We start from the raw sequence: 19,863 nt of genomic DNA, 5'->3' as shown, positions 1-19,863 counted from the left end.
TACATCTTTGCTAATTTTACAGGGGTTAAGTACCATCTATACATAATTTTCATAATATTTTCCTTTAACATCGTACATGCAGTAAACTTAACCCCTTTCATCCTTAACCTTTCCCAATCTTCCAGCATTATATTATGTCCGAGAGAAAGGATGCTATTAACCCGTTATAATAAGAACTCTTACCATAGAAAGTAATTTAGAATTCTTAGTAATATAGCACCATTTAGATTACAAGCCATGGCAGGAACCTCTACGAGTGTCTCCCGTTGAAATGAATGGGATTTCCTAAAGAGCACTCTGCTGTTCCAGTGCAAGTCAGATTAAATTTGATGGTTCTGTAGAAAAACAATCCTTAAGCATAGTGCCAATAACATTGTTTGACATCTCAATATGTACAAGTGTAACTTGTGATCTTACTGTCTTTTCCTCCCTCTAGCTGACTATAGGAAGCCTGTCATACATGTATCACATAATCCCTGTGGCCCAGCTCAGTTGACACTGATGTGTTCTTCTCATGGAGGATATCCAGAGGCTACGATGTCTTGGTTGGTCAATAATGAGACAGTGCGGTGTTCCTATACTTCCATAAAGGACAACTACACTGAAAGTTTTAATATTACTGGCAACTTACAGCAAAACGTGTCTGAAGATATCTTGGTCCAATGTCGAATACATTATGCAGGTTTCCAAGTGTCCACCGACCACCTCTTGTGTAAGTTCCCTCAATCATACATTGAGACAGTGTTTCTCATTTGTGAAATATAGCCATTCAGAAGACTAAACCTCAGAAGGACTAAACCTCAGAATTTTTCAAATGAGATTGGTTCCATATAGGGAGATCTACAAATGATGAATGACCATTCATTTGGCGAGTCTTTATCTCTGGATCTAAAATAGCTGTGTGTTGTTAGGAAGACACTGTATCTTTCCAAACTATTATTATTATTATTATTACTTCCTATATAAGTTTAGCATCACAGCTGAAAATATTTGGTCAGCTGATGGGACATTTCTGCTTTTTCATGGATTCCATCTTGAACAGTACCAGGAACCCTAGCAAAAAATATAGATAGCACTGTAACTATTTAGCTGAACCAGTGAGAAATGCAAAACCGAGTCACTGTCTTGGATTATTTGTATGTTCCTGTGTATGTCCGTGTGTGTGTGTGTGCACGCGCGCAAGCAGGCAGCAAATATCCCTGTGCCTCAGCTTGGAATGTGGTATCCATTTGTTTATCCCTACAATATTATCAAGTAGATGGAGGGAAATGGAAGACATTAAGCAATGGCCATGATTTCCGTATGTAGGCGGGTTTCAAGTTTAAACAGGAGAAAGGAAAACTAACTTAATGTTGGAAGTGCTCCACTCAGATAAGTGACACTCAGTGCCCCAAAGTATTGCTTTTCATGTACCCCTTGGGCTCTTCAGTGCAGTCACAGGTTTATCTTCAATTCTCTCGTTTCAGCAATAGGGAAGTGCCCCAATTCATCTCCACCGCCTCCTCCGCATGGTTTCATAGCGGCTTCCATTGTTATCCTCGTCCTTGCTCTCGTGATAGTGCCAACATTCCTCCGATGCCGCCGCCGCAGTAAGTTCCGATGCCTTTGTGACCAACCAGTGTAGGAAACTGTGGTGTGGTTGAGAGCCCTGCTAGGAATTCAGAGACCCAGGTTAAAATCCGCACTTAGCCGTCAAGACTTCTAATCAGTTGTCTCTTAGCCTAGCGTATCTCACAGCCTTGTTACCAGAATAATAGGGGTAGAAGAACCATGCACACCACCAAGAAGAAAGGCAGCATATAAATGCAATAGGTATCTTTTCATAAACCCTTAGGTTACCACTGGAAACAAACCATTGTTCATCGTTTACATGTTCCAGGGCTGTGGCCAAAAATTGCAAGCAGATCCTTAGGCTCATTACATGCTCAACTTAAACTGTAGCCATGTTAGGAAATGAATGTTTGCTTTTTATGGGTTGTATCCAGCTAAGCTCAGTACAGACTGGGCCCACTGAAATTAATGAGCCCAAGTTCATCATGTTCATTAATTTCAGTGGGTCTACTTTGAGTAAGGCCAGCATTGGATGCAATCCTATTTATTTAACAATATTTCTAGTCCCACTAGTGCAATGGGCCCTTTCCCTGGCGTGCTGCCCGCAAATTCATTAAAAATATAGTAAGAGGTTTACAGGACTAAAAGCAACAAGCTAAAATCATACTTTAAAAAACAACAACACACAACCCCTCCCAAACCAGGAATGTTTCAGCTCAGCAAAAAATAACACTAAGTGGGGGGGGGGGAGAGAGAGAGCAGCCATCATCCCAAGGCAAACTGAAATCTATGTCAAAACAAAAAAAAACTTTTTTCCTTCCAGTAGCACCTTAAAGACCAACTAAGTTAGTTCTTGGTATGAGCTTTCGTGTGCATGCACACAAAAGCTCATACCAAGAACTAACTTAGTTGGTCTTTAAGGTGCTACTGGAAGGAAAAAAAAAATTTTTTTGTTTTGACTATGGCAGACCAACACGGCTACCTATCTGTAACTGAAATCTATGTGCATTGGGAAACAAGTGTGAATGAGCCCCAATATTCAGCTGGAGCCATAGTGCTGGACCATATCCTTTTCCAGGTTATGTGGCTGAGTTGTGAGTCTGCAAACATTTTTCCTGAGAAAATGTTGCCTCCAGCTTCCTTAAGCTTAGCGCTGCAGCTTCGTAAAAGGGAATGAAGCCACACTCTGAAAACATTATGCCCTCTGCTTCTTAAGAACGCTCCAACTTCCCTAGCCTATATTCCACAATGTAAATAAATATGTGAAAGAATTTCCCCCCACACCCCTAGCACGCAATCTTGAAAATTAAACCTGACCTTTGAAAGAGGGGAGTTGGGGGGTCAGTGAGTTTGTTCTTCAGGGCAACTGCCTGTTAAAAATGCCTCTGGCTGCAAGTTACATTTGTTGTCTTCAGGTTCCCCTTTTGGTGAATGAAAGGGCAATTCTAGTTCTTCTAATGTATGCAGGCAAGAAGGCAGTTCCAGTTTTCATAATGTTAGGCCAATGGAGCTAGTGATATACACAAAGTGGTATTTTCAACTACCACCCCAGAACCAAATAACCATGAAACATTTCAATTTGCATCAGTTTTACTTAAAAAAAATCAGGGATTGGTTAAATGTATTCTTCAACTATAAATGAATTCTTCAGAGCATACATGGATGTGATGCACTAGCGGGAACCCTGCAATAGTATTATGGAAAGCAACACATACTGCAGGATAATAGAGATGAAGTTTAAAATTATTTTTATTTATTTTATTTACAAGAGATGCTGTGTCAAATAGTTTGGCCTGTGGAACGTAACATATGTGACTGCCGACTTACAATCTAAATACAAACTCAGAAACTACTTTGTATTTAGACTCCTTTGCAGTCATAAAATTAGTTGCAAAGTGGAATAAGTCCCAAACTTCCAAAGCTTTGGCCATTACTGAACTCTGCTACTCTGTCTGCTGATAGGCCGTGTTTGCTCGTCTGCACTTTTTTCTAACTTCTGAGAACAATTCAGAGTGCTAGTTCTGAGTGGTGTAGTGGTTAGAGCAGGGGTCAGCAAACTTTTTCTGCAGAGGGCTGGTCCGCTGTCCATCAGACCTTGTGGGGAGCCAGACGATATTTTGGAGGAAAAAATCCCCCTCCGACTCTCCCCTCCCTTCTCCACAACACCGGACGAGCCCCGGTGGCCGCTTACCTGTGCCTTGAGAGCGGCAGGGGCTGGCGGCAGCAGCGGAGGGACAATGAGTGACATGAAAGGGCTGGCTCCAGAGAGGGGATGCTTAAAATGGCGCTCGACCAACCGTGGCTCAACTAAGCCCAGCCCCCTTCCTCCTCTAGGCAGGGCGGGGAGAAGCCAGGAGGAGGGAGGGAGAAGGCACCGTCGCAGTGTGTGTGAGGGAGAGGGGGGGAAATGGCACAGCCCGAACGATCCCACGCTGATCCACGCGGCGATTCCTGGACCATCTGTGGGCTGGATCCAGAAGGCAATTGGGCTACATCCGGCCCCTGGGCCTTAGTTTGCCAACCCATGGGTTAGCGTGTTGGATTAGGATAGGGGTGGGGAACCTTTGCCTCTGCAGATGTTGCTGAACGACAACTCTCCTCAGCCCCAGCAAGCATGGCCAATGGCCTGGGATGGTGGGATTTGTAGTTTAGTGACATCTGCAAGGCCAAAAGTACCCCACCCCTGGATTAAGACATGGGAGACTAGAGTTCAAATCCCCACTCAGCTATGAAGCTCACTGGGTGACCTTGACCGATCATAGCCTCTTAGCCTATGTTTTGTTCTTCTTTATTGACTTTTTGACCCATACTCCACCCTCATGACTAATGGGAATTCTCCCCACCCCCACTCTTTGACATAGTTTTAAAATTCTTAGTCAGGTTGGTAAAGATTTTCTGTTCAATGTTGCTGAACCGATTGACGTTTCAGAGCCTGTGACATCTCACCAGCCAGTGGCAACAAGTGAAATGACATCGCAGCAGCTTTCCAACGGGACATCGGAAGCAGCATGTGCCTGACCATAGAGAAACCTGGGCAGTGGTGTTTGATTTTCAACATTCTGCTCTGGTGAAATAGACATAATCACCCTGGATCCCAGAACCTAGAGTGCATCGCTCTTCACAACGACACAGGGCATACCTCTCTCTTTCCAGGTGTGATAGAAGCATTGCTCAGAAAAATGGCGGGAGGGGTAAGGGTTAAAAGCACTACCCACCATACTGACTGTTCCACCTCAACAGCATTTTTTACAAGTACCCCCCCACCAAATGATACAACGCGTAGTACCATCTTCTAGACAACTGCCTGATTTGGAAGGGGAAATGAACCGTCGTTCTTCATAAGCAGAAATTTTACAGTGAAGTTCATTTCAAACCAAAGAGTGCTTCCCACACTCCCGCTGGGACAGATCCACTGGCTTGGACATCTCCAGCCATCTTACTGCGTGAAACCACCTCTTCCTTGTGACTTGTGAGCAACTCCACCAGCAAAGCAGCACCCGTTTCAAGTGAAAAAGGGAGCAATGCTTTGGCAATGCTCTGTCTACAAAACAACACCAAGGAAAGCAAACGCTCCTTTTATGAGGTATCGGCGTCCCAGCACCCAAAACTAATTGGGGGCACCACATGGGATGCGTGGTAGACTGGACCACTTGTCCCCAGCTGCAGAGCCCATTGATCTTTGCTAAACTAGCTCTCACTCGCATTGTAATAAAATCCTCAGTTAGGGGTGTATTTAGTGTAAGGGTGAGATGTTCTCGCCATTATTTGCCATCCACGCACATGCAGTTTGCAACAGAATGGAAGGTACTAGTATGGTTCTGCAGCTGCAGAAGCCATACCCAGGAACAGTATTATTGCCTGCTATGTAGGGTAAAGAGTGTTTTCTCATTTTGGAAACTCTCCTTCAACTTAAATTGTGGCTTGCACATAATTTATCACCTCTCCTCCCTAATTTTATTTACCAGAAAATAAGCCTGGAATGCTTATAGCTTTATTATACTTGTTGCTATGGTCCCTCTATGTAAATGTAGGGGTACCAAGAACTATTTATTGGCCATATGAGTATTTTTAAATATTCATTTGCTACTGCTGTAATAAGATTTAGCGGTATGTATAAGCTTTAATGGGATATATGCCTATTTGAGCATCAGGATTTCAATACTATAAGCACACTTAACTCTTAAGCAGGATTCTTCCATGGCATTCAATGGAGGAAGAAAATGCCCAAGAGCCAGGGGTTAATTCAGTTTATCTCCTAACTCACTCAGTTTGTCATGTAAACAGGCTCTAAATCACCATTATTTGGTTTAAACCGAGAGTTAACCCATTGAAGAAAGCAGACCCAAGTTTCACTAACACTTTACAGAAACTCTCCCTGCCACATTAAAGTTTGTCTCTAAGGTGATTAACAAAGGAAGTGGACAGGTTTTTAGGGTGTCTGCTTATTTGTAAACCTTTCATATCACAATAGGAACTGTAACATGTTATCAGTCCTGTCTGTTTAAAGCAGCCCAGCTTTTCTGCAGGCTTCCCAAACAATGTATTTCTCAGCTGTGCAAAATGTATCCAAGCATTGCTGTCTCCTATTTTCACTTTATTCTTGACTGTAAACTAGGTTAAATATGTAATTATGCCAAGTTATATTTTAGCATTAGCTTTTCAGCAAATCATCCTTATATACTGTATATACATGTTTGTGTGTGTGTATATATATGTGTGTGTGTGTGTGTCCTCAGCCTCAGATGGTGGATGTGTTTTTAAACTATTTTTATACAATTATACCAATAAAACAAAGTTAAACTTTTGTCTTTTTTGCACTTCAAATATAAAACACACTTGTGCCTGGTTATTCCATTTAATGAAATGTATGCTTATATAGACTCAGGCTTTTAATAAATGAGCCAGTGCAGTAAGTGAACTGGATTATTTTGGATTTTTTTCTTTCATTGCATTTAACAGGCCTTTTATTCTCATTTTCTTATGGGCAAAAAAGAGTGCCTGAAGAGAGCAAAGACATGAACAATAAGTCATAAAAACTCAACCACAATTTACACAAACCAATTATGGTTTGTGGCTTTCATCCTACTCCTTTCCTCCCCAATGATGTTTGTGGCAAATGGATCACTTGTCTCATTAAATCTGTGTATTCTACTAGGTAACGGTTTCATCACAATGGTGGAAGGAAAAGAAAGCCCAAATGTTTTGTGGTTATTTCTGGTAATTCTTACAGAAACTGAGCAGGTCATGGTCTCATCAGAGCTTGGACAGGAGACTTCCTGAGAACCTCTGTACACAGCTGAATTCCAGCACTAAAGAAAGCCAAGATACAACGGTTACAGTGACAAATTATAGCTACCATGTACAGTGGTACCTCACGTTACGTACCGTCCTCCTTACGAATCCTTCGGGTTATGCGCTCTGCTGACCCGGAAGTAGATGTCCCTTGTTGTGACCTTTGCCCCGGGATGCAAGCGGAAATTGCGCTCCGGTGGCACGGCAGCAGCGAGAGGCGCCATTAGCGAAAGCTCACCTCATGTTATGAGCGGTTTCCGGTTATGAACCGGAATGGATTAAGTTCGCAACCAGAGGTACCACTGTACCCAAATAGGTGGGGCCAAAAGCCCCTTTTCAGAACAATTGCCATGCGTTTTCACTACATCAAAACCACCTTTTCAAAGACATTCCACCCTTAGGGCAGAAGGCAACTTGTGATTTCAAGTATGCTTATTATTACAGAAATTACGGGGGGGCACATCTTTAAAGTTGTTACAAATATAATGCATAAATGTATCCTTTCGACTTGACAGCTCAGGGAAGTTACCTAGCTTTAACAATCATATAAAATCAACTCCTTTGCCAGTTTCCTCCATTTCAACACTATTTTGCCCTTGGAAAAACAACTCTTTTCCCTGCCACCTCCCCAAGCATGAGGACATGTATACACACCTCCCACCACAGGTGGTGACCAGAGGTGACAACTGCTGAGCTGATTGTTGGCCAAGGAAAGCCTAATCCCATCACCAGACTTGCCAAGGGGTCCAGACATGCAAGGGAAGTTCTATTGTACTTTGGGCGGTAGGACTCAGAGGTGTTTGCCTATGCTAATCTTATACCTGGGTCTTCCCCTGACACGTCTGCTTATGCTAATCTTGTACCAAGGACTTGTCTGGACATGTTTGCCAAGGTTAAACTAGTGTAACCCCTGTCTACCCCTCCCCTTTTGTGACATGTCAGTGATGTAGCAATGATGTAGCACGAACTGTATTCTGGATATGGTAGGAAAGTTTTCAAAGTCATTGTCACCCCATTCCGCTTTGAACCTGTTGCACAATAAACTTTGGTTTACAGCTATTTGCTCTGGTTGGTGGCTGGACTCCTTCCTTTATTCCGCAGGGACCGACAGGCTCTGCCCGACAAGCTGGGTGACTGAGCAGCCTCGCACCTAGATTTTTCTGTAACACTTATACTGCAGGAAATGCCACTATTTTAGGACAAACTTTGGTATATTGGGCATGAATGCGCTTTTAAAAAATCCTGAAAATCTGTAGCCAACTGAGTTGGGATTGTACACAAGGATGCCAACAGGGTTTTTCCAGGGCCTGGTACACTGCATGTGATGTGAGGCCCCTGCACACACCCCAAAATCTATTGGAGAGACCTGCTGCTTATTAACTCTGCACCAGCCCTGCGAGGTAGGCTAGGCCAAGATAAAAGAGGGAAGGAGAGGATAATGTATACAACCTCGGGCTCCTGAGTAGAAAAGCAAGATACATATTTGTATCACAGATCATGTAATACAATTCTTTAACTACTACATTTCATAGTCTTCATACTTACAGCAAAATGGCAAAACAAAAAATGTTTGTCAACCCCAATAAATAAAAAGCAGAAAATGTTCTTAAGTATGTGTAGTTTCACAACTTCGGTGTCTAAACTACCAGCTCTCAGCATATCTTACTTCACAGGGCAGTTGTGAAAATAAAAATGGGGAAGTGGAAGACAATGCACACAGCCTTGAGCTCGGGGGGGGGGGGGGGATCAATCTACAAATAATACAACCACCAGCAACAAATAGTCAAAGCATGTCCAGCTTCACAATTCTCAACAAAACACATACGCACGGAACATTTTGACAACCCAATAAAAAAAATATACTGGTAGTATCCTGTTAAAGCCCACAGGAAACTTAACTTGCTGCAGTTGTAAGGAGGTTGTAGATTTTATTGTTGAATTTACTAATTAATTTTATGTTTTATGGTTACTGTATATTAATAAAGAGCAGCCCAGTAATGGCTGTTGGGGACATGGAACATCAGGGGCAGGGAGGCAGGACACTGCAATATCACCCTTATTTTCTCATTTATTCCAAGGGAACTCCTTCCAAGTGAAACATACCAAAGCTAGTCAATGCTGTTTTATATTGTAATGGCAGAACATTTTTGCTGACATGTTGTGTGGAAGCCCCACAGCTTGCACACGTGACATGAGCATGCACACATGGCTGCCGCAGACCTTGGGGGGCAGCGCTTTATTCAGAAATATTGGGGGAGCCCTAGCTCCTCCCCAGCACCTATGTCTCCTGGTACGTAGTAAGGTCAAAGGTAAGATTTATAGTACTGCATTCAAAAGAGGAGTGGCACCAAACCAAAAGAATTCATATAGCAATGAACATGAACATTCAAAATAATTATTATTTTTCTTTATTGTTTTAGATTTACTCCACCGTTCAACCCATCAACTTACCCTGGAGACCTTCGGAATACACCCATGTTATTCCTTAGAGCATATCCCCAAAAAGTGAATTTTGTACTTTCTCTATCCAGAGAAGTAATTCAAGCTTATTCCTCTCCCAACTAAAGAGGTAGCTAGTCATCACCTGAAGCTGAACTTTCCATGTTCCTGGTTAATCTGACCAAACCTAGGAGCTCTTCAAGAGAGTCCATTGTGTACTAAGCAACAGGCCACAAGAAAAACTTTGAACACCACTTGTTAAGAGTTCCAGTGTGCAATACTAAGAACATTTGTTTTCACTCATGATCTGGGAGAAGCTCCTTCCTGAAGTACATCATCCATTTCCTTTGAGATGTTTTCAGTGACGCTGAGCCTTGTCCTCCTAAAAAGAAAAAGGAACATGGTTGTACTTCTGAGAGCTAAACAAAACTGCACCTCATATGCTTATATCACCATTAACATTGGAGGCTGAAACTTATTAGAAAAACTAACCAATAAACTGAAACTGACACAGGAACAAATAGAAGAAGATGCCTTCACCCCAGTATGGCTCCCCTTTATCACATACACAGCCCAACAAGATAATGACAAGAATCCACCAACAGCATACAAATCAATCTGGCTAACCTGATTCAAAAATACACACACTCACACACACACACCCCGCTCACTCACAAAAACAAATCTCACTACAGCCACCCAAAGAAAACCAACCACACCCTAGCCCAACCCCAACCTCTCTCACCACCAAGGAAACACAACGAGCGAATAGTAAGAGAACCCAGACAAGTGACGCTGACCCAAAACCCTACACATACACTAAGTAGAAGAATAGAAACGTAACTACCCCACCACACTCACCATTTCCCCTCTTTTCTTCCTAACCGAACATTGTATGTAACACTAATGTCTCACAACAAATGAAACCAAATTGTAGAAAACACAACTTGAAAAAAGAAATAACGCACATAGTTTTGTACACTAAGAAATCTTTAATAAAAATATATTTTTAAAAACAAACATACATTGTAGGCTGAAGCCAATCCATTTACCACTGACAAATCATTAACGGTCTATAATGAATTGTTTCAAACAGAGACTATTTCTTCACACAATCCTCCACATGACAACTATTTTTTGCTTATAGACAACCCTTTCTTCCCTTCATACATCCTGGAAACACTTTCAATAGGGCTCAATGACATGCTATAAAGGGCTTTTTCACCTACATTGTATCTGCCATTGCCCACATGCCTGCAGTTAGCATAGGACAAACTGATCAGTTCACACAGAAAAGTGAATGAACAACCTGGACACTGAATATATGGGAAATATATTAAAATTATAGGATAAAATTTTCATCTGGAAACAGCTCTAGAAGGCTGTTCATAATTGTAAAATGTTCTTCCCTCTTGTATTTTTATTCAGGTTATAACTTTAAAACCAGAGTAAGAGGGGAGAAAACTAATACAGAAACTATGTAGGGAAGGGCCTGGGAAATACTACGTGAAATACAACCAAGTGGGAGTGAATTAAGCTTTTTAATAAATTAGAATGCTCCATAAAGCATTATTAACTTGGTGCTAGAACAGTCTTCTCCAATCTAGGGCGCTCCAGATGTTGCTGGATTATTGCTCCCATCTCCCCTGACCATTAGGCAATGCTATCTCAGGTTGATGGGTGTTGTAGTCCAAAACATCTGGAAGAAATAGAGTTCTCCTATGCTCCTTCATTGTTTAAAATTACCTATATTGTTAGCCACTTTAGGAAATAGGACTGGGTGGCTAGAAAAATGGCTATAGCCCACCCTTGAAATCACAAGATACCCAGAAAATGCCATGGTTGCTAGTGTGCCATTTGTCAATTGCCATAGATTTTGAGAGGATTCTACAAATAATGCTAAAATCAAGCCATGGGCCCATTACACCAACAGTATATGGATTTTTATGGAACTACCAATTTCATATCAGCAAAAGCTCCAGAAAATGCAAAACTAGAAAATTCAAAACTGAGCAAAAGATGACTAATGGTCAGTGTCAAGAGCATCATATCACATTACTAGTGGAAGATGGCTAGAATCATTGTGTAGCAGTCCTAGATGAAGAGAAGATCCACCCTGGCTCAGTAGCAGAGTTAATAATTAAAACCTAACAGCACTGGTTCCTCACCATTCTGCCAGCTTCTGTTCATACAGCTCCCATTGCTCTCGTTTTCTTCTCTCGATCAATGTTTCGCCAGCAAATTTTTGCATTGACATCAGTAATGCTCCAGCAGGTACACTGCAAGATGATGACACAGGAAGTACATTTAGCCATATGGAGAACTTTATTACTTATAAACAATGGGGGACCAGTCACTCTGCCAGTAGTTGCATCTGTGCCTTCTCCTATTCATCCATTTTCCTTTTTAAAGCTGTAGTATATGTGGCTGTTGTTAATTCTGCTGTCTGGTCTTTGACCACAATAAAGATTGATTGATGCCTTTTTTTAAAGCAGTTGCAAAATAGGAGCTCAATTCTACTGTCAACCACAAATAGATAACATTCCATCTTCCTTTAGTCTTTTTTAAATTAAACATGATTGCCCATACCCAGCATGCAACACACATCAAAACTATTGATGTAGTAGAGGTGAAGAAAAGTGTCCCAAATCTGGAAAGGGAATCCATCATTCTTAACTGTTATTGTTTTGTGCTCATAATTAGAAAACATAATTCTGTGTGGGTCTTCTCCATTAAACTAATTCCCTAAATGTTGACCCTGTGTAAACTAAACATTTACTCCCACCCACCTCCAAGAAGAAAAGAAATGATAAGAAATGATGGGCTGAAAAAGCTGACTGAGGACAAAAGGACAATGGATCCTCCAAATTAATAATTGACCCACCACAGCAATCAATACATTTGTGGATTTTTTTAAATCAGCACCTCCGCCCATTTAAACATTAGTAGACAGGCAAATTAAAATCAATTTCTGTTTAAATACAGACAAACTAAGCGGGAAATTGGAAGAAAAATAGCCACCTTCTGCAATAAGAGAGAAAACAGATGAGGTCTAAGGCTAGACGGAAGTTTGCAGGAAATCCTGTCAAGATTCAAAAACTGCCTTGTAATGACACCTGCAGACTATCACACCCAACAAAAGGAAGCAATTCCGGTTCCTAGTGCATCTGTGTGTACATGTACTGTACATCTATGAGCAACCTACCCCAACAATGTCCCAAAAAGGCTCCCGCCAACCAAACCTCTCAAGCCCAAGTGCATTCTGAACAAGGCTCCTGTACAACCTAGAAATAAGAAAAATAATAGAATCAGACCACACACAAGAGATTTGCAAGAAGTCTCAGCTACAATGAAAAAGCTTTTTTGTCATTCCTTCTGCCTCCCCTTTTCCTGTCCTGTCCTGTAAAACTGGACTCTGCTCCAGGACTACACACTAAAGATTCAGCTACGGGCAGCTCCAAATATTATAAATTTTTTTTGGGGGGGGGACCATCAGTATTTCCTACAGCAAATATGTACAGGCACCGTACGCATATCTTAAAAAACTTGTGCACGTGTTTGTTACGTCCGCACTTGAAAGTGTATGCTGCAGCAACTGTAATGTCTATTTCATTTTAGAACACAATATGAGAAGTCTATGTTGTCAGCACAACTTAGAAACCAATCTGTCTTCAAAGTTTCAACTGATTTTATAGGTTTTTGCTTATGCTTATTATCATTATTCATTGATTTATTACCCACACTTCATTCTAACGTCCCAGGGTAGCTCACAACAATTTTAAATACAACATGAAAACCCAATTAAAACAATAAAGGATCCTAAAAACGTACATCTCAAGTGTCAAGGACCAGCGTAAAAAGGTACCAAATTACAATAGCTGAGTGGTGTAAGGAATCATACCAATTACCATCTATGGGGGAAATAATCTACCAGTCATTTGTCAGGCATAAGCAGCTGTGGCCAATAGCACATTCAAGTTAGAACTGTTATGGCTCCCATTTGTAAAAGGAAAGTTGGTACTTCTTTCTAGGTATATGCAACCAGCGGGAGCTGCTGCCTTCATCCATGCAGTGTTTGGGTAATGTGATGCTCCCTTATGAATTAGAAGAATTCCTAATTCCATTTGTGGAGCCAGAAGCTGGGAATGCTGACAAGTCATAAACTACTAGTTTCAATAATATGCAGAAATGCATTAAAACGGGTCAGCTCTGGGGCTTTCACAAAAGAGAAAAGATGTTAATAATACAAAGACCTCTCCCACATAATTATTTTCTTACGTACTGACCAAAGATATCTAGGAAGAGAATTAGATTGTCCTTTCATGTTGTCATGATAGCTTTACAAAAATGGGTCTGCAAAAAAACAGACGGACAAGATGCCAAGTGGAATCTGCAAGAGGTTGACAATGTACCTTTAAAAGGGTGCAGCCTCCGATAATTTCAGCGAGGTTTATGTAGGACTCAGTACAAACTCAGCTGAAACCAAAGGAGATTACAAAGCAGGATATGGTGAACTGTTCCTTTCGATTTTTTTCAGTTATTATATATTTTTAAAAATTTGGATGTGTCGGTTCAATAGGGCCATTTTTATGACAGAGGACTATAGCAGTTTCACAGCAGACAGCTTACTCCGACAGAAAAATTAGGGCAGGGATTAAGTTTCTCTTTTAAGTGTTTTTAATTATAAGATTTAATTTCTGCATGTACAAAAATACAAATTAGTATCACTTATAGCACTTTTCAGAGCTAGCAAAAAATGGCTTCTCTCAATATAAGATTAATTTAGTAGCAAAATCTGACAATGAAAGAGAAACTGAGAAGATGCCTCTCCTTTCCTGGCTTCCCAATTCTCCATTCATATTTAACATGACTGACAGCACAATCCTTTACATATCTACTCAGAAGTAAGTCCCCTTGAGTTCAGAGGAACTTACTACCAAGTAACTGGGAATAGAATTGTAGCCTAAATTATTTACTAATCCTCTAATATTATAATCCTTTAAGAACCTTTCACCAAAGAACCACTATAGCTTGCACAATATTAATGCTGTCATCATAAGCATACACATTTGGAAATGAGTTTTTCTGAAATCAGCAGGACAGAAATGCCAATCCCAAAGATCTGCCTGGTTTAAAAAAAATCATTTTAAGTAACAAAACATATTTTTGAATTTGATTGGGGTCAAAAAGTGAAGATTAATAGACCAAGAAGCAGGACTCTTGAGCTCTGAAACTAATTTTCTCTAATCAACTTTTCTGCCTCATTCAAAACAGAACATTCAAATATCATCGCCTCACCTCCTGCAACGGCAAAGTGACTGAGGGCGTTTTTATCACGGTATGCAGACATAGCAGTGCTCACTGTGCTGTGAGAAAAACAAGGATTAATAAGGAAAACTGCCCAATGAAAGAAAAAGACTTTTATTTCTGGTGGTCCAAACAGTGGCCTGTAGTTCTTGACTAAAAATTTTGCTAACTCTTCCCATTTTAGATAATACGGTGAGTATTTAGAATCACTTCACATGTGACTTTTTCTACACAGAACAAAGTTTACATACAACATACAGGAAAAATAAACACTTCCCGATCCATATATTTATGGCAAAACGTGAAACAAATACTTCACAAGTGATAGCATGCATGTTTTTTTCTACTAATGGAAACTAGAGGAAACAATAATGTACAAACCAGGCTGTAATTTGGATACTGAGTATGCTATTTCAAGTTCAAGGACAATTTCAATCACCTGAGGTAAGAGTTTTAAATAATTTGAATTTTAATTATAAATGACAGACTAAAATAAATAAATAAAATAAAGCCTATCCGTGGATCTTATATAAAACAGTCATTACAGCTTTAAAATATACAATGACTATCAGGACACTAATAGGCTACATTCCATAGATGCAAGCTTTCTCTACAGACCCTCTCTCATCCTCTGTCCAGGAAGCATTCATACGTTCCAACCATGCAAAGCTTGGGAGGGATTATGGTCTGAGGAGGGTCATATGGGTTGAAAGTAGGCCCAGAGCACCACAGTCAGACCCTGGTCCCACCCCAGATATAAATAGAAAAATAGACAGTTTTTCACCAGTCGCCTTATTAGCTGGTCTGCTATGACATTACAGAATGACTATAGACCTTCTGAGGAGAAGCAGTCACAGCTCTCAATATGCCAACATAGCTTTTTTTTGATAGAACAGAAATGGTTGATTTGCCTTATGCAAGGCCTAATGATTGGCTGGGGGTAGATAAGCTGTTTTTACAAGACTCTACACCATCCGATGCTGATGATGGTCAGAAGGAAAGGACACAAGGAGAGGTTCTATTTATACTGTCTCATCTTGCAAGTTAACTGCTCACAGATATGACAATGGTAACATTTTAGAACAGTTATTGTACATTAACTGCCTCCTCCAACCAAGAATAAGCATACTCACTTGAATATTGCCACAAAGGCAGCAACTCTCCAGCCCCAACGCCAACCGTAACGGATGAAGCCCCTGGTTGCTGCACGATGTGCAGTTCGCTATCAAGAAAGTTACAAAAGTTTAAAGACACTGTCGGGCCACACTACCAATTTTTATTATGCCCCAAATGACATTTTATATGTACCGTTCCTGAGGTTAATGAGAAAAGGAGGCCTACTAGTAAGGTATCTTATATAGGGGCTAAAATATTTGCTTAGAAGCAGAAAGAATCAAAGAAGTCCAGTATCTCCCATTTCACACAATTTAGTTATTTATTTTGCTTCTGCATACACATCCCCACCTGCGCCTTTATAGTCTGGATTCTGGACTAGACCCTTGCACCAGAAACAATTCAGCAGGCTTTACTGTTGACAAAACTATGGACCACCCAGCTCATTTGTACATGCACATAACCTGCTTTTTTATTTCTGGATTTTTCAGTGCTCATCTCAGAACTAAACATTTTGATTGCCTTCAGTGATATTATCCAGACTATTAACCTAGGCAATATGGAAACGCTGGCTGTGATCCTCGATCTAGCCCCATCAAGTCCAGTTTCTTGTTGTCACAGTGGCCAACCCAATCTTTATGGAAAGCCCGCAGGCAGAACATAAGCACAATGGCACATTCCCACATGTTCCACAGTATGCTCCTGCTATTCACAGGTACACCAACTCACAAGACTGGAGGCAGTATGCAGCCAACATGACTAGTAGCCATCGACAGCTTTATTATTGATGAATAATCCCCTTGTAAAGCAACATAACCTGGCAGCTCCTACTACATCTTCTGGCAGCAAATACCACCCTTAACTATGTGGTGTGTAAAGGAGCACTTCCTTTTGTCCTAAATATTCCAGCATTCAGCTTCATCAGATGATCACAGGTTCTAGCATTATATGAAAAGGGAAAAACTTGTATCTACTGTAATCAGTTTTTCCATACCAAGTACACACCTTTATCACGCCCTGCACTTTCTCTAAACTAAAAAGCCTATAACATCATAACATTTCTCTCAGGTGAGTTGCCTCAGCTTCTTGATAGTTTTGGTTGCCCTTCCCAAGCTCTACAACCACCTTTTTGAAGTGAAAGTGACAAGTGTCCATAGCACTCCTAGTGTGCTCACTTAAGGAGATGTGTGTAACGGCATTATTGAGAAGACTGATTTGATGTGTGCTCTACCATGCCAGGAATCTGTCCGTACCGCAGCATCCAAGCGATTGTGGAAAACCTCTCCTTGGCTCTGCTCAATGTACCGTCTCTTGGCGTTTATAAAACCGGGTACCCCGCCATAGACCATGCCGACAATGCCCCCGCAAAACGTTGCTTTGATGATATCGACCGTTTCTTCAGGATACCGATTTAGCTCGCTGCGGGAGAAAATGCTTCGATGAGAACCCAAGTCTTCAGGACATAAAAAGCCCCCTTCACGTTTCAGAAATCCTGAACCCCCCACCATGCAACGCTAGCGTTAAATGAAGCCACATTATCAACAGAGGCTGAAAGTGCCCGTGTGAGGCTCGAGACAACTCCACTCGGCACGCGAGTGGGCTTTCAGCAGAGCTTTTGCCTTCGCGTCCACTGCCAGCCCCGCGCCCGCCCCGCCTGGCTGCAAGGAGACGGGGGCGCCTGCCGCTTCCCGGGACACCCTCGCATTCTTGCAAAACAAAACCCTCGGGCTTACTCTCGCCGGAGGAGCTCCCGGACCCGCTCCCAGCCCGAGCCCGAGCCCGGCGGCTCCGGCCTACTCAAAACCCTGGGCTGCCCCGCGGCCAGCGCGGGAGAAGAGGCAGCCGAGACTCGGACCGGTCCCTGCGGCGGCGCCAGCGGCGGCTCCATCGCCAAACAGCCGAGCGCTCTTCCCCAGAAGCCGCTTCCCAGGACCTTCCCTCGAGGACTCAGCTGTGCCGGAAGTGGGCCAAGGAGGAGCGCGCCGCCCTGGCGCCTTGGAGGACGCAGCGCAGGCAACTCCCCGGCTGGAAAGCATTTCTGTTCACCCGCCCCCCGCCATTGGGTTCTGCGAAGCGGGAGGCGGCGCGAGCTCGGGGGAGCGAGGTGTTGGATTCCCGCCACTGCGCGTGCGCAATCCTGACCAGCTGCTTTGCGGGAAGCGCCGTGCATACTCTGTAGCACCTCCTCTGCCCCTATTGTCGATGGAGTGGAAAGGATTTGGGGTTTTGAAAAGAGCGTGGTGGCAAGATATTAATATTGGGGCACGACAAGCGGAAATTCCCTTTTTTGCACGGCTCTTGAGGCTCAAGAGCCCTGTCTATTTTTGCAAACGACTTATTTGCTCTGGCTTTTTTTTAAAAAAAGCGGAACGATATACGTCCACTGCTGTATGTATTCCTCCCCTCTGACGAAGCCTATCGAGGCAAAGCTAGTAAGATTTAACGCTTCCAGCTATATTTAAAAAGCACTGCAACTGGAGACTACAGTGCAAACTTGCTCCAAATTCTGTTGAGGAACTTAAAGCAAGGTTCTTTTAACTGTACTAAGGGTAAATATGTGATGCAGTCCTATGCACGTTTGATCAAAAAGAAGTTCCATCATGTCCAGTGATACCCACTGTCAGCAGCAGTTGTACTTCAAGTTACCGTAGTTTTCATCATTGAGCAAAGTCAATCTTTCATGCTCTTATCCTGAATGGAAAAGAAAACAAGAAAAGCCTCCTGCCTGAGCTTCCCAACATATAACTAGCCAATGGGCAAATTGCAATAATTGGAACAGAGCAGTAAAATAAATCCTTAAGTTTATAACCTTTCTCACCAGCCTAAAACACATTTGTGACAGAAACAAAATACAAGTAGTTCATTGCTTGTTATATCATGTAGGGCAGAACATCTGTCGGTTGCCCAGGTTCTTTGTTGTCACAGTGCTTTTAAAAAAAATCGAATTTCAGTATTAATTCAGCCATCAAAGCAGGTTTTTCTTTCTTAATCCAAAAGATCATTTAAAGATGAGTTTTAGAACATACCAGATTAATTCCCTTCACTGAAGATAAATTTAGGGTTTTGTCTCATTTTTTAACATTCTACCTCCTCTTTCCTATCCAGCACAATAATGCCACATAGTTTGATTTCCTGAGTTACCGGTAATTCTTCCATGTCTGGTATTGGTCCCTCTTCCTTACGCAGCATCTGCAAATTTGTTTTAGTGTCATGCTGTTTTTTCTTCTTCCCCATCTATAAGCTCAGTGAGTAAGGTAATGAGGAATACTGTGCAGCACCAGTTTCCAATATCTACAATACACACACGCCATACTCAGGAGACACAACCAGTAATTAATATAGCATTCTGCAGCATATGAAATTTTCTCTCACCGCCTCCCAGTGAGTACATTCCTGTATAGCAGTGATCCAGGGTTGCAGAGGATCAAAAACCTGTTACTATTTCTGCAGCACGTATAAGATTATTGTGTAATTATTGTATGTTGCATACTGCATAATCTTAGGCTGTATAGGAACATGGCTGTGACTATTTATTTCAGCCCTGTGAAATACATTAGGCCCAAGGCCAGGACCAAAACACCTTAAGGACTACTTCTCTACATATGAACCTACCCAGATCCTGTGATTACCATCTAAGGCCCTTCTTTGTGTGCCTCCTCTATGAAAGGTTCAGAGCACAGCAACTCAGGAACAGGCCTTTTCGGAGGTGGCTCCCTGTTTGTGGAATGTTCTCTCTAGGGAGGTTTGGCTGGCGCCTTCATTATACACCTCTAGGCACCAGGCAAAACATTTCTCTTCAATCAGGCCTTTGGCTGATTAACATTTTTAATGTGTTTATAGGAGGATGTGGGGAGGGGGATGGTTATTGGTTTGTGGGTTTTTTCTTGTTTTTATTATGTATTTTGTATTTTAATATTGTGAACCACCCTGAGATCTCCAGATGAAGGATGGTACACTTTTTTAGAAAAAGTTAAATGAAAAGGTGAGCTTCATAGCTGAGTGGGGATTTGAACCTAGGTCTCCCCAGCACTAGTTCAGCACTCTTAACCACTATACCACACTATCATGAAGGGACCCTGCACTTCTGAATTTGCCAGTACACTACCGCTGAACAGACACTGTTGATTTATGCAAAGTGAACTATGAGATCATTTGCCAGAA

General features: G+C 41.9%; 2 protein-coding genes across 4 annotated transcripts in view; one reads left to right on the top strand and one right to left on the bottom strand.

Moving 5' to 3' along the window:
- CD80 (CD80 molecule) overlaps nucleotides 1-9,111 on the top strand; it is a 40,302-nt gene extending 31,191 nt beyond the window's left edge. For both annotated transcript variants that reach the window (XM_083611732.1, XM_083611733.1), the window contains 3 exons: nucleotides 437-712; nucleotides 1,467-1,589; nucleotides 4,481-9,111. In XM_083611732.1, the coding sequence (XP_083467858.1) occupies nucleotides 437-712; nucleotides 1,467-1,589; nucleotides 4,481-4,569 (488 nt within the window). In that variant the 3' untranslated portion in view covers nucleotides 4,570-9,111. The remainder of the gene's footprint in view (nucleotides 1-436; nucleotides 713-1,466; nucleotides 1,590-4,480) is intronic.
- A 124-nt stretch (nucleotides 9,112-9,235) lies between these two features.
- Nucleotides 9,236-17,887, bottom strand: TIMMDC1 (translocase of inner mitochondrial membrane domain containing 1). Of its 2 annotated transcripts, none has more exons than XM_083611743.1 (7): nucleotides 17,655-17,887; nucleotides 16,956-17,121; nucleotides 15,723-15,811; nucleotides 14,581-14,648; nucleotides 12,488-12,566; nucleotides 11,451-11,561; nucleotides 9,236-9,664 (listed from the first exon to the last, which is right to left on the bottom strand). In XM_083611743.1, the coding sequence occupies exons 1-7, from the start codon at nucleotides 17,870-17,872 to the stop codon at nucleotides 9,583-9,585; spliced, it is 813 nt and encodes a 270-aa protein (XP_083467869.1). In that variant the 5' UTR covers nucleotides 17,873-17,887; the 3' UTR covers nucleotides 9,236-9,582. The 2 variants fall into 2 exon arrangements, with proteins under 2 accessions (XP_083467869.1, XP_083467870.1); XM_083611744.1 differs by lacking the exon at nucleotides 17,655-17,887 and adding an exon at nucleotides 17,436-17,646.
- Between the last annotated feature and the right edge of the window lie 1,976 nt (nucleotides 17,888-19,863).

The sequence above is a fragment of the Podarcis filfolensis genome (genome assembly GCF_964270895.1).
Source record: "Podarcis filfolensis genome assembly, chromosome: 4".
Classification (NCBI taxonomy): domain Eukaryota; kingdom Metazoa; phylum Chordata; class Lepidosauria; order Squamata; family Lacertidae; genus Podarcis; species Podarcis filfolensis.
Note: the sequence above shows the minus strand (reverse complement) of the source record. Positions and strands in the feature narration are given on the sequence as shown.

Coding starts and splice junctions, on each gene's coding strand:
- TIMMDC1 (XM_083611743.1), bottom strand. CDS start 17,872: ATGCACGGCGCTTCCCGCAAAGCAGCTGGTCAGGATTGCGCACGCGCA. Junction 11,562..12,487: donor CTTTTTGGGACATTGTTGGG/GTAGGTTGCTCA, acceptor ATCATCTTGCAG/TGTACCTGCTGGAGCATTAC. Junction 9,665..11,450: donor GAACAGAAGCTGGCAGAATG/GTGAGGAACCAG, acceptor TTTTCTTTTTAG/GAGGACAAGGCTCAGCGTCA.